The following is a 26,313-nucleotide window of genomic DNA, read 5'->3' as shown; positions in this document are numbered from 1 at the left end:
AAATCACTATTTCTTAAATTGTATCTAATCTTTCATTCACCCGGTTCATTTAGTTTTCATTTTTAATAAATGTATTTCTTTTTTTTTAATTAAATTTATTTCTTTTCAGCATAACAGTATTCATTATTTTTTCACCACACCCAGTGCTCCATGCATTCCATGCCCTCTATAATACCCACCACCTGGTGCCCCAACCTCCCACACCCCTGCCACTTCAAACCCCTCAGACTGTTTTTCAGAGTCCATAGTCTCTCATGATTCACCTCCCCTTCCAATTTCCCCCAACTCCCTTCTCCTCTCTAACTCCCCATGTCCTCCATGCTATTTGTTATGCTCCACAAATAAGTGAGACCATATGATAATTGGCTCTCTCTGCTTGACTTATTTCACTCAGCATAATCTCTTCCAGTCCCGTCCATGTTGCTACAAAAGTTGGGTATTCGTCCTTTCTGATGAAGGCATAATACTCCTTAGTGTATATGAACCACATTTTCCTTATCCATTCATCTGTTCAAGGGCATCTTGGTTTTTTCCATAGTTTGGCGACCATGGCCATTGCTGCTATAAACATTGGGGTACAGACGGCCCTTCTTTTCACTACATCTGTATCTTTGGGGTAAATACCCAGTAGTGCAATTGCAGGGCCATAGGGAAGTTCTATTTTTAATTTCTTGAAGAATCTCCACACTGTTCTCCAAAGAGGCTGCACCAACCTGCATTCCCACCAACAATGAAAGAGGGTCCCCTTTCTCCCCATCCCCTCCAACACATGTTGTTTCCTGCCTTGTTAATTTTGGCAATTCTAACTGGTGTAAGGTGATATCTCAATGTGGTTTTAATTTGAATCTCCCTGATGGCTAGTGATGATGAACACTTTTTCATATGTCTGATAGCCATTTGTATGTCTTCATTGGAGAAGTGTCTGTTCATATCTTCTGCCCATTTTTTAATATGATTGCCTGTTTTGTGTGTGTTGAGTTTGAGGAGTTCATTATAGATCCTGGATATCAACCTTTTGTCTGTACTGTCATTTGCAAATAACTTCTCCCATTCCATGGGTTGCCTCTTTGTTTTTTTGATTGTTTCCTTTGCTGTGCAGAAGCTTTTGATTTTGATGAAGTCCCAAAAGTTTATTATCACTTTTGTTTCCTTTGCCTTTGGAGACATAAATGTATTTCTTATTTCTAGAAATTCCATTAGTTTTTTTCCAAATCTACATCATATATTTAATGGCATCTTATTTCTTTCTCTCATTTTTGTCTCTTTTATTTCTTTATGAATTTCAAACATATTTATTTTTATATTTATTTATTTTTATTGTGTTAAGCTAGCCAACATATAGTACATTAGTGTTTTTTTTTTAAGATTTTTTATTTATTTATTTGACAGAGAGAGACCACAAGTAGGCAGAGAGGCAGGCAGAGAGAGAGGAGGAGGCAGGCTCCCCGCAGAGCAGAGAGCCCGATATGGGGCTCGATCCCAGGACCCTGAGATCATGACCTGAGCCGAAAGCAGAGGCCTTAACCCACTGAGCCACCCAGGTGCCCAATACATTAGTTTTTGATGTAGTGTTCAATGATTCATTAGTTGTGTATAACACCCAGTGCTCATCACAACATGTACCCTCCTTAATACCTATCACCCAGTTACTCCATTCCCCCACTCCCTCCCTTCTGTAATCCTCAATTTGTTTCCCAGGTTCCATTTGCATCACACGGATGGAACTGGAGGGGATTATGCTAAGTGAAATAAATCAAGCAGAGAAAGTCATTTATCACATGGTTTCATTCATATGTGGAACATAAGGAATAGCACAGAGGACCACAGGGGAAGGGAGGAAAAACTGAATGGGAAAAAAATCTAGGAATTTTATATTAAGAAGTATTATTATTATTGTTATTTGGTCAACTGTGTTGAATGCTCTCAGTTAGTAGATGAGAAACTAAGACGCTAGAAAAGAAGTGAGTGGTCTAAGATCATTCTACTGGGTCAACGACTGAACTAGTGACAGAACCAACTTTTCCTAATTCATAGTCCTGGGTTCTTCTGTGGGCAGATCTACTCATCTCCCTTTTTTTCCCAAATATTCTGTCATTTTTAGTCCTATGAGGATCTGGTTCAGCGTCTGGAGCCAGTTATAATGGAGTTAGAACGGCAGGAAAATGTACTGGTGATCTGTCATCAGGCTGTCATGCGGTGCCTCCTGGCCTATTTCCTGGATAAGAGTTCAGGTACCACTCTCCTATCTGTTCTTAGCATAGGAAACTATATATGATTTGGGACCCTGACACCAGCAGTCTGTGGTTTATACCTTAGTGGTTAAGAGCACAGTATTCAGAACAAGAATGCTTGAGGTCAAATTCTTGCTCTGTTACATACTAGCTTTGACAAATTATTTTAGCTTCTCTGGCCTCAATTTCCTCACCTGTAAAATGGAGAGAACAATAATGAAGTTTGAATAAATTAACATATGTAAAAAGTTTAGGACAGTTTATGACACATAGTATGGGCTATATAAGGGTCAGCTGCTGTTTTTAGTTTTAGTATTATTCTGAGTTAATGTTTTCAAAGCCAACCTAACAGTATGCATCAACCTGAAAAAGCAGAGACACTACTCTGAAACAAGCTGTCATTGGGTGGTAATGGGACCTTTTGTTGCCTCATGATCCTAACTGTATGTTTCTGTCTTTGCTGTGGGGATGATTTCTCCCAAGATAGTGATATTTTCATTTTATGTTTTTAAATTATAATTTCATTTTAAAAGATATCTAGACATTGTAATTAACAGAGTATCTATACCCTAACAACATACGGTGAACTGCAGACTTGGGCAGGGAGCTTGGCAAGGGACTGTTATGTCACTCTTTGGTTTTAAAGTCCATATCTGATATGGATGTTGAAGTATTAGCATCTCCAGGATACTGTGAAGGTGTGTGAGGACCTTTCAAAGTTATACTTGAAAGTTATATTGTGCAATGTCCTGCAGACTCGAATCTTCTCTACTATGCTAGTTTCCAAGTAAAGAACACTTGTAATATGGAGTCATCCAAAATTGAAACCCAGGAAACTTGAGAACTTGACATTGGTCAGATCATTTCCTCTGCCTGGTCCTCAGTCTCCTCACTGGAAAAGGGCATGGGGTTTGGGGTGAGGGTTCCTGTGCTACTAGATTCCTGAAAACTTCCAATCTCTATTGCTCAGTACTGTCTTTGAGACTGTGAGACAAGCACTGTAACCCTGACTGTGCAGATGAGGAAATGAAGGCTCTGAGAGGTGAAGTGACCTACTGAAGGTCATGGGGCTCAGAGGGCAGGGAGAGGTGTCAAACTCAGTTTCTTTCCAGAGAACCCCCACCTCAGATGTGTAGATTGAGGGAGGAGCACATGCACCTGTCATTCTCACACTGCTTTACCACTTCTGCCTTCTTTCATGCACAGACCACACCAGCTGCCCCCAGCTGCCCCCCAGCTGCCCTGGAAGCTGGGTTAGGCAGTGCTAGGTACATGTTTTTACTCCTGTTACTTAGTGAGGAAATTTGAGGCCCAGAGAGATGATATGACTCAGAAAGCAGACCCACAGGACCTCAGAGCTGGAGAACCCTCAGAGTACATCTAGCCCAATCCTGTGCTGTGAGAGGTGGGAACTCTTAGGGGCAGAGAAAGAAAAGTTTGGGCCAAGATTACTTTTCCAAGTGGTAGCAGAGCAAGTCAGAGACCACAGGCAAGTCACTTCCCTTCTCTGAGTCCATCCTGTCACATGTGTCATGGGGAACAGTAACCCCTGAAGAGTATCAACAAGGGTGGAATGAAACCTTGTACCCAAAGCATTGGGCCCCAGGGCCTGATAATGGTGATGACAAAGACAAGAAGGAGCAAGATGGATGCCCAGGATATCGTCAAACCTGATGTCTCAGGAGGCTGAGAGGGTAGTGGTGGCTTTAAGAAAGGGTGAACCCTGGGGACAGGGAAGCCATGAGGGGTTTGATTTTGGCTCAGTGAAGGGAGATGGAAAGTGGTAAGGGCAGCCTGGGTGGGAGAGAGTGGCTGTTGTTGGAGAGTGGTGAGAGATGGGGGTGTCATTCCCATGACACTGTGAGCCCCTCCATGGCCGTAGCAGCTGGCTACAGTGGTCAGAGCATGTGTTTAGCCTCAGAGGGTCTTAAGTTCAAGTCCCAATGCTGCCACTTCCTGACTGTGACATAGAAAAAGTGTCTTTCCTCTCAGAGCCATAGTTTCCTCATCCATGGAATGGGCCTGATCATCTCCTCCTCTCAGGGATGTCTAATAAATGAAAACCTAGGCTTATACAAGAAATGGTATATGAAAATTCAGAACAATTTTATGAACAATAGTCAACTAGAAACCAGTTAATCAAGAAATGCTTACCCATCATGTGTGAGAGGTGTCCGAAAGTAAAGTCCTTGGCTGGAGAGAAAACTATGGGAGATGCCAAGGTACGTATATACATTTCCAAGGGCCATGGCACATAACAAGCTCTCAGAAAACACTTGCCAAGAATCATCTGTGGACCTTCATGTTAGAAGAGCTTGTGGAAGGCCTTAGGCTTTGGTCAGAAGGGAGGTCTGTCTTAGTATCATGCTTGCTCTGTGAGTGAGGAGATAGGCCACATCTCAGATAATGAGCCTGTCCCTCCTGGGTAACTCACAGTCTACTCACATTCCCCAGGGTCTTCCTTCCTCTCTGCTCTAGAGACCACCTTTCTGCATTCTTCCTCACAACTACCCACTCTGTTCTCAACATTGTCCACTGCAGAGTGTGGGGGAGTGTGACCCTGATGAAGCTGACCATAAGGAAGGGGGTATGGCAGAAGAGGCCTGAGGAGATGGTACCCTCCCCAGTACCTTGTCTGTGATGGCTACTTTCTCCTCCTTTCCAGATGAGCTGCCATATCTCAAGTGTCCTTTGCACACAGTGCTTAAACTCACACCTGTGGCTTATGGTGAGTGCTCCCAACCTCATCTGAAGAAAGACATATAGAGGGCATGAACATGCTTTCAGTGCATACCATTTGCCTACCAGAGTCCTGGGGGAAGTTTCTTGGGTGAGTAATTGGATGTCCTGGTGAAGGAAGAATTGGCAATAATAGGGTAAGGCAGGGAAGAACTGGTATGGCCTCTAAATCCAGGGCCTGTCCTCAACTTTCTCTGGCTCTACCAAAGCATTAAGCCTGGTCCCCAAAGGGGATCAGAGGAGTAAGTGTAGGTTGGGCCAGATTGAAGAAAGTTCAGAGACTGACCTGGTAAGTTTAGACTATCTCTTGGGACATTAGTTTGCTATGAAATATTTATGAGCAGGGGAGAGAAAGACTCAAATATCTTCTGGGGTGTGAATAGGGAAGAGAGTGCACTGAAGCCCAAAGTAGTTTGCAATCCACAGGGATGGAGCTAAGGGGGGGTTTCCATAGGCATTGGACCTCCTCTGATAGCCCCCATGCCCCAGAGTGATACCACTCCTTTTTATTCAGGCTCTCAGAACTCCTTTGTGACCTTCCACATCTCTGTTGTTTCCATAACCATTTTTGTCCTCTAAAAAAACTTTACCTTGGACTGATTGCCCCAAGGCAGTGGCCCCAGGACTCTTTGAGCACTTCAGCACTTAGCACAGCTTAGGAGGTCCACAGGGCTCCATCACTATTATATAGATTAGATTGCTGTCTCACAGAGTACAAGAGCTGGGGGAGTCCCCAGAGATCATCTATTCCCATCTCCTTCCCATTATCAGTTGAGCAACTGAAGCTCAGAGAACATTGAGACTATTAGGGGCAGCTGGGAGAACATCCCATTAGCTTCTCTTAGACCTGGTGTCTTCCCCATACAACACACAGCTGGTCTATAGTCCCTTCCCTACAGAACAGTCACAATCTTCACACAGTGTGGAGCTCAGGGTATAGGTAGTGATGAGTGAGGGAGCAAATGACAGCTCAGGGAAGATCTGTACTTAACCTTGGGGACTTATGGATGGACTGGTTGTTCTTTCTGAGGCTGCAAAGTGGAGTCCATCTACCTGAACGTGGAAGCCGTAAACACACATCGGGAGAAACCTGAGGTAGGTGAGGGACTCTGTGGCCTAAGCTAGCACATGGTGAAAGAGCCAACCCACACAGAAATACCACCCCAATCCCACAGAGCTTGGGTGTTTCATACCAACAGGTAGAATAACCAGCATCCAGAAATGCAGGAACCATGGCCCAGGCCTGAGGTGCCAAAGAGATACAAGACTAGAACAACCCCTACCCCAAAGTCCTCAGGTTGAAATTCCCTAGAGGCTTGCCTGAGAATAGGGTCAGGATCCAGGCCTGGCTGAAGGAGGGGAGCCTGTCAGTGAGGACAAGAGTCAGGGGAGTGTCGGGATCTCCACAGGGCTGGCTCATTCCTATTAATCCTGGGCTCTCTCCTCTCAGAATGTGGACATCACCCGAGAACCTGAGGAAGCTCTGGACACTGTCCCTGCCCACTACTGAGCCTTTTTCAAGAAGTCAAACCGCCTTAGCTCTATCTCTCACCTTTAAGAGCTTCTATCCTTGCACTTCTTTTACCTTAAGACCCTGGACTTTGCCTACAGGTCTTGATTTCTAGCTACAACAAAGGAGCTCTGTAGTTCTGAATAAAACTTTTCCTTTCTTAATTACCAAACCCTTATCAATAAAGACTTTTTTTGCTGCCTATAAAAAGGGAGAAGAAGGGGGCGCCTAGGTGGCTCAGTGGGTTAAAGCCTCTACCTTCAGCTCAGGTCATGATCCCAGGGTCCTTGGATTGAGCCCCACATTGGGCTCTCTGCTCAGCAGGGAGCCTGCTTCCCCCTCTCTCTGACTGCCTCTCTGCTTACTTGTAATCTCTGTCAAATAAATAAATAAATCTTTTTTAAAAAAGGTGGGGGGAGATGAAGTCATTGTAAGTCTTCTCCCACAAGAGCTTAAGATCCCAATCTTGTGAAATGCCTCTGGTACTGTGGGGTGTTGAATGGATGAGGGCTTCCTAGAGGGAAGGGTTCTGGGGTAGCACCTCTCAACATGAGGGAGGAGATAAGTCTCTGTGAGTACGTATGGCCCTTGCTCTTTGGTATGCAGCATGGCTGAGGACCAGGCACCTTCATTTGTACACTCAGAAGAATCTGTACCTGGACCACAGTGTTCCTCTCTTCTCTAACTCCTGTTGCCATCCTGAGTGATTTAACAGTTCATACAAATTATCCAAATAATAACCTGGCCTCCAAGTTCCCTGACCCCCTCAACTCCAGTGATCAGTTCCCCCTCAGCCATCCACTCCATGGGTCTTGGCATCATCTAGACATCCTGCCCCCAGTACAACTGCTTAAATACAAGGATCCCACTATCTGACCTCTGGTCCCTAGTCCTTACAACTCTGTGTCATCTACAGGATCCCTAGAAGCATGGCTCCCACATAGTGGGCATGTGTGTAGTATTTCTTGAATGAATAATGTTTGTTCTTGTACTGCATCAAGAGTATAATCCTCTGATTCCTCCATTGTCTTAGAATCCACTACTTCTCTTCCTCCTCATTGTTCTACCATCAATAGCCAGCTTAAATCCTATGTTCCATTTCTTCAGCCACTCTCCATGCATCTAAGTATCTGCAGTCTGGTGGTGAAGAGACAGATTCATATACTCACTGCCTTGGTTTCTTTGTTCTTCCATCATAGCCACCAGCAAGACCCAAATCTTGTATAATCCACATTACTTTTGGGGGGATGATCTACTATTTGAAACAAAGCTCCATTTATCTGCTTCCACAGCCATCCTTAAATCCTATTCAAAGTCAGGGTCACCTTCTACTCCCTGGCACTCTATCCCATCCCACCTTTTCAGGCATGGGCTACTTCAGTAAATTCTTTACTATTCTATATCTACCTTCTGTCCTTTATTGGCTTTTGCCTCCACATTCTCTGCAACATCTCATCTCTCTCTCTCTCTTATCTCAAGAAAACCCTCCCTTGTTCCTGTGTGCACATCTAGTTCCATTCTTTCTCTCTGTTCTTAAACAAATGTCTCAAAATGGATGTATATTTACTCTCCAGAACCCTCCCCCTCTGCCTTCTATCCTAGGCCTTTCCCCTCTATATCTTTTTTTTTTTAATTTTTTATTATTTCTTTTCAGTGTAACAGTATTCATTGTTTTTGTACCACACCCAGTGCTCCATGCAATCTGTGCCCTTTCTAATACCCACCACCTGGTTCCCCCAACCTCCCATCCCCCACCCCTTCAAAACCCTCAGATTGTTTTTCAGAGTCCATAGTCTCTCATGGTTCACCTCCCCTTCCAATTTCCCTCAACTCCCTTCTCCTCTATATCTTTGCTCAAGCTATAATCTCCTTGCCTGCTGTGCTTCCTCCAGGTCTCTATCCCACTGAAATCCTACTTTCATTTTAGCCTAAAGCTGCAGCCCACCTTCTCTGAAGAGCCACAGTAATCCCTAGTTCTTTTTTTTTTTTTAAGATTTCATTTATTTATTTGACAGAGAGAAATCACAAGTAGGCAGAGAGGCAGGCAGAGAGAGGGGGGGGGGGGAACAGGCTCCCTGCTGAGCAGAGAGCCCGATGCAGGTCTCGATACCAGGACCCAGAGACCATGACCTGAGCTGAAGTCAGAGGCTTAAACCCACTGAGCCACCCAGGAGCCCTCTAGTTCTTCTATGAACCTGAAATGTCACTACAACAACCTAGACATATTAAAAGACAGAAAAAAACCTCCAATTCATCTTGCAAATTTAATGTAACTCTGTTATGAAAATATGACAGCACACAAGAAGCAAACAACAAAGTAGGATCACCAAGCAGATTTTTCATAGCGTGTCACCCTCAGCTGATTGATAATATCTGCTTATATTGCTGTGTGGGCAAAAATTCCAAGGATGTACCTTGGTTCCTTGGGAAGAACTGCTGCAATTCATTAGCCATATCTGTAAACCTGGGAAATAAACCTGAAAACAAAACACCAACAGGAACACATTTTAGTACCAAATATAGTGTTTTCTCATACTTCCTTTGTTGTCCTCATCTCCCCACCCAAACCTCCCACTTTGGGATTTCTTATAGAATTTCCCAGATCTTACACCCATCCCCAAGGACCATGGCTGTGGAAATGTAATTACCTGAAACCTCACTAGCCATAGGAGAAGCTACAGGCACCAAGGCTGGTGGCTCCACCACCAAAGCCAGCACCATTTCTTGGTCCACCGCCAAAGCCAGCACCACTGCTTGGTCCACTGCTGAAGCCAGCACCTGTGCTTGGTCCACTGCTGAAGCCAATGATAGAACTGGGTCCACCATTGAAGCTGGTGCTGGTGCAGGGTTCGCCAATAAAGCCTGTGCTGGTGTTGGAACCACTGCCAAAGCCAATGATGGTACTTGGTCCTCCGTTGAAGCTGTTATTAAACCCAGCACCAAAGCCATCACTGATGCTGAGGCCACCACTAAAGCCAGCACTTGTGCCAAGTGTGCTGCTAAAACCAGCATTGGTGCCCAGTCCATCACCAAAGCCATCGCTTGAGATCAGTCCACCACCAAAGCCAGCACTGGTGCTCAGTCCACTACCAAAGATAGCACTGGTCCCTAGTCCACTACTGAAGCCAGCACTAGTGCTCAGTCCACCACTAAATCCAGCACTGCTGTTCAACCCACTGCCAAAGATGAAACCAGCAGTGGTACTGGATCCATCACCAAAACTAGCAGTGGTAGGACCACTAAAGCAGGCGCTAGTGCTAGGAGGGCCGCCAAAGCATAGGTTGGCGTTAGACACACTGCCAAAGCAGAGGCTGGTGCTAGGAACTCCACCAAAGCCAATGTTGGTACTGGGAGTAATGCCAAAGTCAGTAGTGGTGGTAAGTGCCCCACTGAAGTCGGCACTGGTGCTGAACACACTGCCAAAGCCAGAGATGGTGCTGGGTGTACTGCTGAAGCTGGCACTAGTGCTAATAGCACTAGTGCTGTTAAAACCAGCACTGGTGTTAAGTGCACCACCAAAACCAACACTGGTGCTGAATGCACCACCAAAGCTGGCACCAGTGCTGGGAGAGCCACCAAAGCAGATACTGGTGCTTAGTGTGCCACCAAAGTCAGCGCTGGTGCTGGAAGAACCACCAAAGGAGACACTGGTGCTGAGTACTCCATCAAAACCATTGGTAGTGCTAGGAGAGCTGCCAAAGCAGATACTGGTATTAAGTGTGCCACCGAAGCTGGCACCGGAGCTGGGAGAGCCACCAAAGCAGACACTAGTGCTCAGTGTGCCACCAAATCCAGTGCTGGTGCTAAGTGCCCCACTAAAGACTGTGCTAGTTCGGGGTAGACTGCCAAAGCTGCTACTGGTAATGAGTGCACCACTGAAACCAGCAGTGGTGCTGAGTGTGCCTCCAAAGCCAGAGCTGGCTCCACCACTGAAACCAGGACTGCTGCTGAGTGGGATGCTGAAACTGGAGCTGACCCCACCACCAAAGCCAGCACTGGTACAAGGTGTGCCACCAAAGCTAATGCAGGCTTCACTGTTGAAACTAGAGCTGGTGCTCGCTGCACCACTGAAGCTAATGCTGGCTGCACCACTGAAACTAGTGCTAGTGCTGGGTATGCCACTAAAGCAAATGCTGGCTGTGCTGCTGAAGCTGGCACTGGTCCTGGGTGTGCCACCAAAGCTAGTGCCAGCTCTGCCACCAAAGCCACCACTGGGGCTGGGCACACCATTGAAGCTAATACAAGCGCTATCGCTAAAGGTAGCCCTGGTGCTAACTCCTCTGCTGAAGTCGATGTTGGTGCTGGCTTCTGCATTTTCTTGGGCTCTGGTCTCAATTTCAAATGAAAATCTGTTCCAGGACTGAGCATCATCGCCTAACTCTTCCCTTGTTAGGCAGTCGATATCCATGTCATCCCAATTCCAGGGCCCAGCCACAGCTTCCTCTCCAATCCCCATTTGGGCTCTTGCCTCAGCCCTTGCCTCAGTCTCAGCCACGGCCACAGCTGCAGCTTGGACTTCCATCTCCACTGCCTCCTGGCACTGAGCAGCCCAGTCCTTGGCGTACCTGAAATGGGAATGATAATCAATATAAGGACAATAACATTTGTAATTATCTATTATGTACATACAATGGGCTCTGTATAAAATCAAGAGCAGTATTTTTTTTAATTCTTATTTTCCTGGGGCTCTATCAGTCCTGAAATCCAATTGCAGCTCTGATAACTAAGGTGCTGGGTAACCTTGGACAAGTCACTTAACCTAACTGAGAAAAGGGGAAATGATAAGAGAGTATGTTATGGATTGAATGTTTGTGTCCCTCCCCCCAAATTCATATATTAAAGCACCAGCTCCCAGTGTGACTATATTTGGAGACTGGGTCTTTACAGAAGTAGAGTTAAATGAGATCATAACGGTGGGGCCCTGGTCCAATAAGATTCCTGTTTTTGTAAGAGGCTCTTTTTCCACCCTGTGAGAACACAGCAAGAAGACATTCATCTGCAAGCCAGAGGGAGAGACCTCATCAGAAACTGACACTGCTGGGACTTCCAGCCTCCAGAACAGTGAGAAAATAATTTTCTGTTGTTTAAGGCACCCATTTTGTATTATTTTGTTATGACAGTGCAAGCAGACTAATAGAAATCAGTCTAATTTCTAATTAGAAATTTCTAATATGAAAGAATGAAATAATGTAAACCTTATGTTCAGCAGCAATCTCAGACATCAGCAAAGTTCCATATGCTTATATACTAACTGCAGACTGCCCTGTACCTAACCATCCCTGCACATAGTCTGCCCCAGTTAGGGTACCCTTAATATGACAAGGCAGGGCAGCTCTCCTATTACCTTGAATGCAAACTTGAGTACTTTCATCTTGCTAGTCTCATGGTAGGAGCGCAAGCCCCAGAAGAACTCATATTCAGGTGGTTTGCTGTTAGGGACCCTCTTGTACTCCAGGTACCTTGGAGAAAGGAAATGAAACTTGCTTCTAACCAAACAAATCTGTTGTGTAACCACTGGGCACCAGGTGACAACTTCCTTCAAATACTAAACTCAACTCCTGGAGGAGGATTTCTAAGACCCTCCTTCCCCAGACTCACTCCCAAACACAGTTCATGGTATTGGTCTCCAATATTGTCATTTCCCTTTGGACCCATGCAAGGCAGTCACTTGATGCTTCAGAGAAGGTATGTATAGGGCATGATGTCACAGGAAGGCCAAAGTATCTTGCCACCTGTGAGGAGTAAACCCAAGTTCCTGTTGGGTGTGTTATAAACAGAGGAGCCATTATTCAGGCACCCTGCTCTAAGCACACCCTAAAGCGAGGGCCTTGTCTTTGGTCTAGCCCAGTCCTGGAACTGTCACTCATGGGAATTATGGACAGGACTCAGTTCTAGGGCATAGGATGCCCATTCCACCTCTAAAGCTAGTGTAATAAAAGGGCTGACTGAGTACTTTCTGAACCAGACCAGCACACTCAGAACACTTCAGGGTCAGACAAAGCCCCCAAACACCACTTACTTCTGCTTCACAAATTTGTCTGTGATGAGCTTCCTTACTTCCCCAAAGAGCGAGTGCCTTACCCTGACAATGGGAAAAATAACCCATAAACAGAGATTAAAACTTCCCAGATGAGGGAAGAGACATTTCTGAACATGGAAGAGACCTCTCTAGAACATGCAGCAGTCCCAATGAAGCCAGAAAAGTAGTGAACACATGGTCACTAGAATCAGTAACTTGAGGCCAGATGGTTCTTTGTCAGGTATGCCCCTGAAGTTCTAGCTTCTATCTCAGGTTAGAATGACATAGGGGTGGGAAGATGCAGAGAGTTCAGGACCATTTTCCCCACCCATCCATCTCAGAACCCTGGACCCTTTACCAGCACCCCCACCCATTCCACCAGACCACCAGATGATGCAATCCTGGAACCATCCTTTCTTTCCAAATGACAACACGAACAGCAAGCACTGAGAGAGCCCAATCATACCCAGGGTGCAGCCCCAGCTTGCGCAGCACCTCCCAGATGACAGCTGCAAGAGGAGGCAAGAGGAGACAGGGACAGAAAATGAGCATGTGGACTTCCAACTGTGGCCACCCATTCAGCTGCATGCCTACCCACTCACCCTCACTGGACCGATTTCCATTCATAAAGATGATGCTAAGAAGCACCATGAGGAGACCTAGCTTTGGTGAATCCTTAGTCCTAGGGAAATAACAGAGTAGAGAAAAGGTTTATGTCCAGCAGCCATCTAGGCTATCCTCTCCCAGATTCCTGAGACATGACAGAATTCTGCCTAGTCTGTGCTTCAAGCTCTATGTGACCCTGATCAAGACACTTAGACTCTTGAGTCTCTGTCTCCTATTCAGTAAAATGGGAAAATCCAATCCTCCCCTGCCTCAGGTTGCCAAGAAGAGAGAAGAATGCCTGCCAAACTGGGACAACCCATGGACCCAGCCAATGTGAGTCCCTTCTTTCTCTCTTAGACCCCTCTGCCCCAAAAGAACTCTAGGCAAAGCTCCAGTGATGCTCCTGTCCTTCAAGCATCATGATTTACCTACACCAGGAAGCCCTCCCTTGAGAACCACTCTACCAAAGCCAGTAGGAAGAGACAAGCAATGATAGGTCTGCCAGAAAAGTAGTGAACACATGGTCACTAGAATCAGTAACTTGAGGCCAGATGGTTCTTTGTCAGGTATGCCCCTGAAGTTCTAGCTTCTATCTCAGGTTAGAATGACATAGGGGTGGGAAGATGCAGAGAGTTCAGGACCATTTTCCCCACCCATCCATCTCAGAACCCTGGACCCTTTACCAGCACCCCCACCCATTCCACCAGACCACCAGATGATGCAATCCTGGAACCATCCTTTCTTTCCAAATGACAACACGGCAGCCATCTAGGCTATCCTCTCCCAGATTCCTGAGACGGGAAGTTTCTGAAGAAACAGAAAACCTGACAGGAGGAATGCACTGCTCCAGGCTTCCACACCCTTCAGTCAATCATAATAAAGCACCACTACCATGTGCAGGGCTCCAACTATGTGAGGGAGCTGGAACAGGGTGTTATAGGCCCTGTCTTCCTGCTTCTCCAAGGAGATGTGAGGAGAGATGACAGGATGGGGTAGTCACATAGATAGAAGCAGAGCCTCCCTTCCACCCCACCCTTTTCCCAGCTTACGTTCCTAGTATGCCTGCAGAAGATTCATGAGTGCTGATGAGAATATACAATCTACTTTGCTTATCAATTTCCTTCAGAATGACTTGAAACATCTGCCAAGTAAAAGAATAGCCTGTGAGATCACAAAATTCAGCCTAGGCATCAGTGAGGTTCCTGAGCATCTTGAAAATGAGCATGTGGACTTCCAACTGTGGCCACCCATTCAGCTGCATGCCTACCCACTCACCCTCGCTGGACCGATTTCCATTCATAAAGATGATGCTAAGAAGCACTGTGTAGCTAGAGTTTTGAGTGTGTATGAGAAATCAGTGAGATAGTGGAGGTAAAGCACTTAGCTAAGTGGCCACCACTACAGAAAGCAGGTAAGAAATGTACTATTATCAGCATCACCTTTGTTATTGTAGATATTTAGGGAGATAGAGAATGGAGAATGAGAAGGAGAGGTGAGCATTTGAAATACATTACAGAACACATCCATCGTCAGACCGGACTAAGCTGAGAGGCTTGAGTCCTAGCTGTGTTTTACCACTGACTTGCTGTGTGACCCTGAGCTAGTCTATGTTCCTACTTAAGCCATTGTATGCCCAACTGTAGAGTGATGGGGATGGATTAGTGATCTCTGTGGTCTATTCCAGAAGAGATATGTAAGTCCTTATTGATTCAAGGCTTCCCCATTGTGCCCATCCCCCAGGGCTGCCCCTTCACCTTCTCCAGAGCGTAGCTTGCTCGTTCAATGATCTCTGGGAAATATTCATCATATTCTTGGATGACATCCTTCAGCATATCTGTAGGAAGGGTGAAGTGGGAGCAGCTGGGCTGAGCAGGGGCAACGGAACTGCAGCCCTCTGTCCAGCCTGTGGGGACAGTGCAGTCTGAATTCTCAACTGTGCTAATGGGAGATGCCAGCCATAACAGAGTGTCGGGAGGGCAAGGGAGGGCATATGGGAGAATGAAGAGGCTATAAAAGTAAATTGGTTACTCCAGGGCATGGGAGAGAGAGGAGTTGAGAGAAGATTTCAGGGAGGCAGGTTGGTATGACTCTACCTGAGCGCTTGATGGGGATCTTTGTCTGGTCCTTAACCAACAGGTATTTCACCAACTTATTTGCCTGGGAGAAGAGGAATACATGGGGAGATCTCAATATGTTTTTAGAAAACTAGAATGACAAAAAAGAGGGAAAGTGAAAAAGAGAAGAGACTGGGAAGCATAGGATTCTTACCCTTTTTTGCAAAATGGCCACATCTCCGGGTGGCAGAAGCCTCCAGTCTCATGGAATCAACCTGTAATTACTGCCACCTCTCTAAACCGCATGAGATCCTTTGACTACATCATCAGAAAGAAGGAAGGTCCAGAGTCACCAGGTAAAAGAGATGGCTCTGTCTCCTTACCCTACCTTCTCCTGAAAATCCCCCAAACCCTTCTTATAGTGGGTCCTGACATTACAACTGACCATCCTAAGTCCTAGATATGTCTTTCACTGCCTTCCAGCCAGGATTTTCACCCAAGGGCAGGACCTGGGGTTCCTTCTCTTCTTTTGGCCACCACTAACTCTGCTAAATGTATCACTTGGACAAGTCACTTCACCTCTTTGGGACTCAGTTTTCTCAAATGTAAAACCGGAATCTATGATCCCCGGATAGGAAGAGTTACTTTCAAAACACAAAGACACAACTTTTATGAGCTACCCAAGCCCCTGGTAATTGGTAACTACTATGTAAATATCAGCTGAATTATATCCAGGTTGTAGCTAAGTATATGGATGTATTATTCCCCACCAATCTGTGAACTGTCAGAGAGCAGGAACTATATCACATTCTTCTCAGAATTTCCCACAGCCTATCAAAACACAGCGCCTGGCTCAGCGTAAAAAAGTCTCAGTAAACTTTTATAGAACAAACGAAAAAACTAGGAAGATAGGAATGGAAAAGAAGTGAAAATTTTAAGGATGGTGATGTCAGAGATCTCACCTTTTGTTTCCTCTTGCCCCAGGTACTGGTTGTAGGCTCCAGACTCAACTGGGCCAGGTAGTCATCTGCCAGGGCCTGTACAGCAGCTGCAACCTGAGTCTCAATGGCACTCATGTTGGTCCTAAAGGTGGCTATCTTGGCCTGGAGTCCTTGGTCAACAATTTTCATCTGGTTTTCAGCTGCCTGGGTCTTAGTGACAGACTTATGAACCCTGGATCCTCTCTTGACCTGAAGGGCAGCTGCTAGGGCTTGGTTTGTGATCATTTGAGCTAGGTCTTGGAGCCTCAGAGACCTCACAGGCAGAATTTGGGTCTATATTGGCAGCTTTCTTGCCCTTGAATTTTGGGGGCCTTAGCTACTATTGAGGCCTTAGTCTGCCTGCTAGGTCTCTCAGCATTTGGGGCCTCTAAGAGTTCAGTGTCAGTATTTATGCCCTTAACAGTTGGCTTCTTGGCTTTGGAGGCTTATTAGTCTGATGCAGGTTGTTGTGGCATGGGTAGTGGCTGCCTCATTATTAATTTGGCCTTGGGTGGTAGTTGTGTGGGTGGTGGTTGGAGCCAATGGGATATCAACAGCACTAGTTATGGCCTTATTGGCAGCCTTCTTAGCTTTGGAAACTTTCTTGGGCTTAGTGGGGACTATCAAAGCCTGGGAGTTGGCTGACCCACTGGTAAGTGGAGCCTGGATAGCCTACAGGATGTCTAGTAGGTTTAGGGCCTACAAGGATGACTTGGTCTGTGTAGTGACACCCTCCTTTCTAGTTGGATATTGGGAGGCTTGGGCTACCTTAGCAGTAACTCTCCTTGTCTTATTGGCTTTCTTAGGCTGAGCAGTGACTGAAGAAGCCTGAGTATTGGTTGCTTTGTGGTAACTGAAGCTTGATTGATCTGGGGGATGATAGGCAGGTTTAAAGCCTGCAAAGTTACTTTAAGCTTGTTAGTGGCAATCTCATTGGCAGATGAGACTGTAGGGGCAGCAGGTATGGCTTTAGTAATAGACTTAATAGGGGCCTTCTTGGTCTTGCTTTTCTTAGGCCAGTTGGCAACTGGAGGGCCCATGGCCAGAGGGTCCTTAGTTGCTGCCAAGAGGGTAGGCATCAGCAAGACACTGTCCTCTTCTGTGGTCTCAGTCTGTGTGTCTAGAGGGAAGTGACGTTCCAGGATCCCAGAGGGAAGCATAGGGCCCTATATACTTAGGACTATGATCTGCTGAGCCATCTGGCCTCCCTACAGCCCACCCTTTCCAGGAAGGCCTCTCCTTCCTCTAATCAGTGATTAAAGGAGAGGAAACAGGAGCTAGAGTTGGGCAGGTTTTCTTCTCCTCCTCCTTCACTTTGCAGGGGAGGACTGAGACAGGTTAGGCAGGAAATTCTTCAACTACAGAGGAAACTCTTCAACTACAGAGTGGCAAGATTAATAAATGAACTCAGGAAGGGACAGATGGCCTGGTGAGAATGCAGAAACCTCACCTGGAATGGGAGCATCCTATAACCGCAGTCATTTCTCCTATTAATTTTTCTGAAAGGCCGAGTAACAGCTGAGCTGAGGGGAAGGGGCCTGAAGGGGAGAATGAGAAGGAGAGGGAGATTCACCAGACCTCCCAACTATCCTGAAAGAAGGGGTATCTCATCCAACTTTGTACCCCAAAGGCTTCAACTATTCGGTTCTCATACCTAGAAACACAGATCACCTACCTGAACCCTAGCTCCATTGCCTCCCCCCCAAAATTGCAAGTCAGTTCTACAGCCCCGCCCCCTAATCTTACACAGGCCTCGTACTGCAACTTAATAGGGCGCATGCGTGCCAACTGGAGCACATGCGCTTTGGTGGACTGGTCAGTCTGACCACCTCGATCTCACGGATGCTTCCCGCTCTCAGAGAAGCAGAATGTCTGAGACAAGCCCGGGACCCACTCTTCCTAACTGCGTCACATTTGGCTCCAACCCTTCCCCCAACGCCAGCCCGCTCCCTCTGCGGTACTGCTTTGCACCGCCCCTTCCCTAACACCGCCCACCTCTGCTCTGCGTTACAGACACGCACCGCCCCTTCCCTATGTGCACCCTCCCTCCTTTCTACAGTACTTCTCAGCAACTCCCTTTTCTTAATACGCCCCTTCCCTCCTCTCTCCAGTGACTCCCCGCACTGCCCTTTCCCCCAAAACCGCTCCCCCACTTCCACGTTTGCAAGTGACCGGTTCCACCCTTTCTGCGACATCGGTACCCCACCCACAAATCCGACGATATTATGCTTTTGTGTATTCCTTGTTCCCGAATACTAACAGGTTCTGTCCCTTCCCTTTTCAAACCGTAATCAACCAAGTCCTAGCCCCTCTTCCGTTCTGTCTGAGCCAGGTCATTCTTGCTATTCAAAAGGGATTCTGCCCTGCATTTCTGGGTCCTGACCCCTACTTTCTGTGGCCCAAACTGGATCCTGTCCCCACTCACCAGCCTCCCGGAGTCCTGCTATAGCTTACCACCCTCCCAAACTGGGTCCTGCTCCTTTCTACTGTCAGAACGATTGTTTTTTCTTCCCGCAGTCCGAATCGGGTCTGCATCCCTCCTTTCTGCGGCCCGAACAGAATCCAGAAGTTTCCATTATAAGGCCCAAAGGGGATTCTGCCCCCTCTATCTCCTGTATGAACAGGGTCCAAGTACCCCCAAACCCAAGCACATTAATGCAGTTAGCACCTGAACCCGCGGCAGGTTTTCTTCACCTTAGGGTGTGTGGAGTCAAGCACATTAAAGCCATAGCCCAGAGGCTCCCACAGGTATTCACTAAAGCTGGGCATCTTTAGCTCACCTCGTTCTCTGGAGTCCAGAAGGCGTCCGCTCTCTCCAAGCTTCTCCTTAGGTTTGAGCTTATTGGCTTCCCCTCCCCAGCCGGAAGTGGTCCTGCCTTTTTCCACCTCCAGAGGGGTCTCCTTCCCTGCTTGTCAACCTCCTCCTTTACGCTCTACTTCCAACTTTCCTTTCTCCTCAGTGTGGTTTCTTTTCTGCTTACTATCGGTTATTCAGTCATCGCCCTTTCCTAGTCCCATTTGATTTTTCTATCCCCCACCATTCATTATTATCCCCATTCATATTTGATTCTTCTGTTCCCTCTAAGAGGACTGTGCTTCTCTGAGCTCCTATCCCTTCCTACAGCCCTCTCTATGCCAACACTAATTATGGAGTGTGTTGTTGTAGTGTGTGTCTGGGTCTCTTTCCCCAGCTGTTCTGGGGGCAGGGCACCAGTTCATATTCTTTTCCCTCTCTCAAGTGTGACCAGCTTAAGACATTTAGAGACTCTAAGCAGTAAGAGATAGGGTGCCCCCACAACATATACAATTCAGAATAAACACAGTAAAGGTAAAAAAGGATACCTTTTTTTTTTTTTTTAAATTCCTGATGACTATATTGCTGCTTTCAGTGAATATCAACTTATCCTAAAATTTTTATTATTCCTCCTTTCCTGGTGCACTATGCAAGTACTTAGACTCTCGTGAAATTGAGCACTGTTCCCAAGTGCAACAAATAGTTCTGCTTGGGCATTTATTTATTCACTCAATCCTTAAGTATATACTTAGTATACTCAGTATATACTGAGCACACAGCTATGTCAAGGCATTCACTGGTTGTGGGCAAACAAAGACCAGTAGGATAGGATGCCTGTCCCTAAAAGAACTCAAATCTATTTCTTCTAAATATGGTTTTAAATTAGTTACTTTTCAAGTTTTTATTTTAATTCCAGTAGTTAACATACTGTTTGATATTTTAATTTCGGGTGTACAGTATGTGATTCAGCACTACAAATACATCACCCTGTGCTGTATTCCTCAGGACAAGTGCACTACTGAGACAAGTGCACTCCTCAATACCCATCACCTAATTTAACAGATCTCCTCATCAATCTACCCTATGGTAGCCATAAGTTTGTTCTCTATAATCCAGAGTCTGTTTCTTGATTTCTCTCTCTCTCTCTCTTTCTCTTTTTTTCCCTTTTTGTTTTGTTTCCTAAATACCACAAATGACTGAAATCATATAGTATTTGACTTTCTGTCATTATCTATATGTCTGTTTTTGTGCCAGTACCATGCTTTCTTTATCACTAAAGTTCTGCAATGTAACTTGAAGTCCACAATTGTGATGCCTCTAGCTTTGCTTTTCTTTTTCAAGATTGCTTTGGCTCTTCGGGGTCTTTAGTGGTTCCATACAAATTTTAGGACTGTTTGCTCTAGCCCTGTAAAAAATGCTATTGTTGTTTTGATAGGTATTGCAATAAATGTATAGATTGCTTTGGGTAGTATAGACATTTTAACAATATGTGTTCTTCAAATCCATGAGCATGGAAAGTCTTTCCATTTCTTTGTGTCCCTTCAATTGCTGTCATCAGTGCGTTATGGTTTTCAGAGTTCAGATCTTTCACCTCTTTGGTTTATTCCTAGGTATCTTATTATTTTTGGAGGAATTTTTAATGGGATAGTTTCCCTTAATTTCTCTTTCTGCTGCTTTGTTATCCGTGTATATGAATGTAATGTGTATGTCCACAATGATTTTGTATTCTTTAACTCTACTGAATTCGTGTACCAGGTCTAGCAACTTTTTGATGGAATTTTCTGGTTTCCTATATAGAGTATCATGTCACCTGTAAATAGTGAAAGTTCTCCTTCTTCCTTGCCTATACAGATGCCTTTTATTTCTTTTCATTGTCTGATTGCTGTGGCTAAGACATCCAATATTACGTTAAATAGCAGTGGTGAGAGTGGACATCTCTGCCTTGTTCCTGACTGTAAAGGAAAAGTTCTCAGTTTTTTGTGTTTTGTTTTTGTTTTTGTTTTTTCCAATGAAGAAAATAATAGCTGTGGGTTTCCAAATAGGACATTTTTATATTGAGTTATGTTTATTTTACACTTTTTTTGAGGGTTGTTATCATAATTAGATGTTGTACTTTGCTAAAGGCCTTTTCTGCATCTATTGAAATGATCATAGGGTTCTTACCCTGTTTTTATTAATGTGCTGTATCACACTGATTGATTTGTGAATATTGAACCACCTTTGCAAGACATGAATGAATTCCATTTGATCATGATGAATGTCTTTTTAATGTATTATTGGATTCAATTTGCTAATACTTTATTGAGAATTTTTGCATCTATATTCATCAGGAATATTGAACTGTAATTTACCTTTTCAATAGACTCCTTACCTGGTTTTGATATCCGTGTAATGTTGGTGTCATAGAATAAATTTGGACATTTTCCTTCTTTTTTCATTTTTTAAATCATTTGAAAAGAATATGTATTAACTATTCTTTAAATGTTTCATAGAATATGCCTGTAAAGCCATTTGGCCCTGGACTTTTGTTTGTTGGGAGACGTTTGATTACTGATTTAATTTCTTTTGTGGTTATGGGTCTGTTCAAGTTTTGTAATTCTTCCTCTTTCAGTTTTGGTAATTTATATGTTTCTCAGCATTTATCCATTTCTTACAGATTGACCAGTTTGTTGGCATAGACCTTTTCATAATATTGTCTTATAATTCCTTGTATTTTGTGGTGTTGCTTGTTATTTTTCCTCCCTTGTTTGTGATTTTATTTATTTGGGTCCTTTCTTTTATCTTTATGGCAAGTCTGGTTAGAGGCTTATCAATTTTATTGATATTTTCAAAGAACCAGATCCTGGGTTTATTAATCTATTTCTTTTTTTTTTTAATTTTTAGTTTCTATATCATCTATTTTTGCTTGAATCTTTATTATCTCCTTCCATCTGCTGGCTTTAGGATTCATTTGTTCTTTTTCTTTACCTCCTTTAAGTGTAAGTTTTTTTACACTTGTAGTGCCTAGGGATTTGTGCTTCAGAAAGTGTCTTCGGTGTGTGCTGTGTGCACTCTGCTATTGTTCTTTTTCTTTACGTCCTTTAAGTGTAAGTTTTGGTAGTTTATTTCTGATTTTTCTTGCTTCTTGAAGTAAGAATGTATTGCTATTTTTTTCTCTCTTAGGAATGCTTTTGCTATAATCCAAAGGTTTTGAAACTTTGTGTTTTCATTGTTACTTGTCTCCATGTATTTTTAAAATTTCTTCTTTGATTTCCTAGTTGACTAACTTATTGTTTAGAAGCATGTTGTTTAATCATGCTTAGTGAAATAAGTCAAGCAGAGAAAGACAACTATCATATGATCTCCCTGATATGAGGAAGTGGTGATGCAACATGGGGGCTTAAGTGGGTAGGAGAAGAAGAAATGAAACAAGATGGGATTGGGAGGGAGACAAACCATAAGTGACTCTTAGTCTCACAAAACAAACTGGGGGTTGCTGGGGGGAGGGGGGTTGAGAGAAGGGGGTTGGGGTTATGGACATTGGGGAGGGTATGTGCTTTGGTGAGTGCTTTGAAGTGTGTAAACCTGGCGATTCACAGACCTGTACCCCTGGGGATAAAAATATATGTTTATAAAAAATAAAAAAATTTTTAAAAAAAAGAAGCATGTTGTTTAACCTCCATGTATTTGTGGTCTTTCTAGACTTTTTCTTGTAATTAATGTAGTTTCATAGTATTGTGGTCAGAAAAGGAGCATGGTATGAATTCAATCTTTTTCTATTTGTTGAGCCTTGATTTGTGACCTAATATGTGATCTATTCTGAAGAATGTCTCATGCACACTTGAGAAGAATGTGCATTCTACTGCTTTAAGATGAAATGTTCTGAATATATCTGTTAAGTCCATCTTCTCCAGTGTATCATTCAAGCCCATTGTTTCCTTGTTGATGTTCTGTTAAGATGCTCTTTCCATTGATGTTAAGTGGGTTGTTAAAGTCCCCTAATATCATTGTATTATTATCCATTAGTTACTATATTTTTGTTAATTCATTTATATATTTGGGTACTCCCATGTTGGGTCCATAAATAACTATGATTGTTATATTTTTTGTTGGATCATTCCTTTTATGAGTATACAGTGCCCTTCTTCGATAAAGTCTTTGTTTTAAAGTCTAGTTTGTCTGATATATAAGTATTGCTTTTCTGACTTTCTTTTGACATCCATTTGTGCGATAAATGATACTCCATCCCCTCACTTTCATTCCAAAGGTGACTTTTGGTCTGAAATTATACTTTATAGGCAGCATATAGGTCTTTTTTTTTCTTAATTCAATCTGACACCCTTTGTCATTTGATTGGAAATTTAGTCAATTTACATTCAAAGTAATTACTTTTTGAGAGAGAGAAACAAAAAGAGTGAGGGAAGGAACATAGGGAAAGTGAGAAAGAGAGGGCGAATCTTAAGCAGGGCCCATACCCTGCATGGAGACTTACATGAGGCTTGATTTCAGGACCCTGAGAACATGATCTGAGCTGAAGTCAAGAGTTAGATGCTTATTCAACTGTACCACCCAGGCATCCCCAAAGTTATTATTAAGATATGTATGTATATAGTGCCATTTTATTACTTGTTTTGTCATTGTATCTGTAGATTTTCTCTAATCTCTTCCTGTTTTTTTTTTTTTTCACCTTTGTTCTCTCCTTTCTACTAAAAAGTCTCCCCTTTGATATTTCTTGCAGGTCTGGTTCAGGGGTCAGGAACTACTTTATTTTTTGTTTGTCTGACATAGTCTTTTTATCTCTCCTTCTATTCTGAATGATAGTCTTGCTGAATAAAGTATTCTTGGCTGCAGATTTTTCCCACTCAGCACTTTTACTATATCATGCCACTCCCTTCTGGCTTCCAAGTATTTCTCCATCTGGCCTTATGGGTTTTCCCTAGTACATCAGGGACTTCTTTTCTCTTGATGCTTTTAAGATTTATTTTTATCACAATATTTAGCAAATTTAATTACATTATGTCTTGGTGCTGGCCTGCTTTTGTTAATTTTAATGGGAATTCTCTGTGCCTCCTGGACCTGGATATCTGTTTCCTTTCCCAGAGTAGGTAGTTTTCATCTATTAAAATTTCTGCCCCCTTTTCTCTCTCATCTCCTAGAACTCCTATAATACAAATATTACATTTGAGGGAGTCAGTAAGTTCCTTAAGTCTATTCTCATGTCACATAATTGTTCTTCCTCTCTTTTGTTCAGCTTCATTACTTTCTATTACTTTGTCTTATAGGCCAGCAATTCATTCTTTTTTTTTTTCAATTTATTTTATTTCTTTTCAGTGTTCCAGAATTCATTGTTTATGCACCACACCCAGTACTCCATGCAATACGTGCCCTCCATAATACCCACCACCAGGCTCACCCAATCTCCCACTCCCCTCCCCTCCAAAACCCTCAGTTTGTTTCTCAGAGTCTACAGTCTCTCTTGGTTTGTCTCCCTCTCTGATTTCCCCCAACTCACTTCTCCTCTCCAACTCCCAATGTCTTCCATGTTATTCCTTATGCTCCATAAGTAAGTGAAACCATATGATAATTGACTCTCTCTGCTTGACTTATTTCACTCAGCATAATCTCTTCCAGCTCCATCCATGTGGATACAAATGTTGGGTATTCATCCTTCCTGATGGAGGCATAATACTCCATTGTATATATGGACCATATCTTCTTTATCCATTCGTCCATTGAAGGGCATCTTGGTTTTTTCCACAGTTTGGCGACCATGGCCATTGCTGCTATAAACATTGGGGTACAGATGGCCCTTCTTTTCACTGCATCTGTATCTTTGGGGTAAATACGCAGTAGTGCAATTTCAGGGTCATAGGGAAGTTCTGTTTTTTTTTTTTAAGATTTTATTTATTTGACAGAGAGAGAGATCACAAGTAGGCAGAGAGGCAGGCAGAGAGAGAGAAGGGAGGAAGCAGGCTCCCTGCAGGGCAGAGAGCCCAACTCAGGGCTAGATCCCAGGACCCTGGGATCATGACCTGAGCCAAAGGCAGAGGCGTTAACCCACTGAGCCACCCAGGTGCCCCAGAAGTTCTGTTTTTAATTTCTTAAGGAATCTCCACACTGTTTTCCAATGTGGCTGCACCAACTTGAATTCCCACCAACAGTGTAAGAGGGTTCCCCTTTCACCACATCCTCTCCAACACGTGTTGTTTACTGTCTTGTTAATTTTGGCCATTCTAACTGGTGTAAGTCAAACTCTCTCTTTTTGCAGATGACATGATACATTATATGGAAAACCCAAAAAACTCCACCCCCAAACTACTAGAACTCATATAGCAATTCAGTAATGTGGCAGGATACAAAATCAATGTACAGAAATCAGTTGCTTTCTTATACACTAACAATGAAAATATAGAAAGGGAAATGAGAGAATAGATTCCATTTACTCTTGCACCAAGAACCTTAAGATACCTGGAGATAAACCAAAGACATAAAGGATCTATACTCGAGGAACTACAGAACACTCATGAAAGAAATTGAAGAAGACAGCAATTCATTCTTCTGCTTCTTCTAGCCTGCTGTTCATTGCATCAAGCCAGCTTACAATCTCATTTACTTCACTCTTTATCTCTGATTCTTTTTTAACTATTTTATTTTTGTGGTAAGGGTCTCTCTGCTGTCTTCTATTCTTTTCTCAAGGCCAGTGAGTATCCTTCTGATCACTGCTTTAAATTCTCCATCAAGAATGTTACCTCTACCTGTGTCACCTAGATCTCTGACTGTGGCCTTATCCTGTTCTTTTATCTGGGACATAATCCTCTATGTTAGCATTTTGTCTAAGTCTCTGCCTTCTTCTCTGTATTAGAAAAACCAGTTATGTCTTTGGCTCCTGAAATTAATGCCTTAAGAAGAGATCATGTAGTGCCTAGGGATTTGTGCTTCAGAAAGTGTCTTCAGTGTGTGCTGTGTGCACTCTGCTGTTGTATTTTGGCTGCTCTATCCTTTAGGTCAGTCATTTGTAGAGGATCTCCTTGCCTACTGTGGACAGTGTTTGGTCCCTGGCCTGAATATAGTGAGCTAGGTGTGTTCCAGTTTGTTGTTGGAATGAGACCTGATACCACCTCCACCAGAACTGAGGTCCTTCAGAACTCTCTGTTCTGGAAACATGGTGTGGGCAGACATGTTTGTGCTGGTCTTCTGGGGGAAGGACACACTGTATTGGGAATGAGGCAAGTGTGAATGAAGACAATCCTGCCAGAGTACAGGGGTTGGGGCTTGGTGTATGCAAGTTAAACAGCCAGTGTCAGCACTGTGTTGCTCCCTGCAGGTGGCTCTCTATTTATGCTCAATAGCTGGGGAGGGAAAAGGCACCAGTCAGCTCTCTTATTCCCAAAGAGTTGTCTC

The 26,313-nt window shown here is 44.0% G+C and overlaps 2 protein-coding genes, 1 non-coding gene and 1 pseudogene across 12 annotated transcripts in view; 1 reads left to right on the top strand and 3 right to left on the bottom strand.

Annotated features, from left to right (window-relative positions):
• PFKFB1 (6-phosphofructo-2-kinase/fructose-2,6-biphosphatase 1) overlaps window positions 1–6,875 on the top strand; it is a 127,935-nt gene extending 121,060 nt beyond the window's left edge. For 3 of the 5 annotated variants that reach the window (XM_059157595.1, XM_059157593.1, XM_059157592.1), the window contains 4 exons: window positions 2,102–2,231; window positions 4,897–4,959; window positions 6,001–6,065; window positions 6,421–6,872. In XM_059157595.1, the coding sequence (XP_059013578.1) occupies window positions 2,102–2,231; window positions 4,897–4,959; window positions 6,001–6,065; window positions 6,421–6,480 (318 nt within the window). In that variant the 3' untranslated portion in view covers window positions 6,481–6,872. Of the gene's footprint in view, window positions 1–2,101; window positions 2,232–4,896; window positions 4,960–6,000; window positions 6,066–6,420 lie in introns of all 5 variants that reach the window. The other 2 variants (XM_059157596.1, XM_059157594.1) reach the window with 2 other exon arrangements.
• Window positions 6,876–8,730: 1,855 nt separating this feature from the next.
• Window positions 8,731–19,285, bottom strand: LOC131821460 (trophinin-like). 6 transcript variants are annotated; one of them, XM_059157585.1, is made up of 9 exons: window positions 18,920–19,285; window positions 17,590–17,677; window positions 15,199–15,262; window positions 14,860–14,939; window positions 14,155–14,246; window positions 13,102–13,181; window positions 12,966–13,008; window positions 9,129–11,045; window positions 8,731–8,957 (listed from the first exon to the last, which is right to left on the bottom strand). In XM_059157585.1, the coding sequence occupies exons 2-8, from the start codon at window positions 17,602–17,604 to the stop codon at window positions 9,140–9,142; spliced, it is 2,280 nt and encodes a 759-aa protein (XP_059013568.1). In that variant the 5' UTR covers window positions 17,605–17,677; window positions 18,920–19,285; the 3' UTR covers window positions 8,731–8,957; window positions 9,129–9,139. The 6 variants fall into 6 exon arrangements, with proteins under 6 accessions (XP_059013568.1, XP_059013569.1, XP_059013572.1 ...); XM_059157586.1 differs by lacking the exon at window positions 17,590–17,677; XM_059157589.1 differs by lacking the exons at window positions 13,102–13,181; window positions 14,155–14,246; window positions 14,860–14,939; window positions 15,199–15,262; window positions 17,590–17,677 and adding an exon at window positions 11,825–11,939.
• On the bottom strand, window positions 12,168–12,296 carry LOC131822414 (small nucleolar RNA SNORA11). The gene has a single exon (XR_009350272.1). It is a non-coding gene; the product is annotated as a small nucleolar RNA SNORA11 (small nucleolar RNA).
• On the bottom strand, window positions 15,315–17,580 carry LOC131821463 (trophinin-like; annotated as a pseudogene).
• Window positions 19,286–26,313: the final 7,028 nt, after the last annotated feature.

This window comes from Mustela lutreola, chromosome X (assembly GCF_030435805.1).
Source record: "Mustela lutreola isolate mMusLut2 chromosome X, mMusLut2.pri, whole genome shotgun sequence".
Lineage (NCBI taxonomy): Eukaryota > Metazoa > Chordata > Mammalia > Carnivora > Mustelidae > Mustela > Mustela lutreola.
This window is presented reverse-complemented; position numbering and strand designations above follow the sequence as displayed.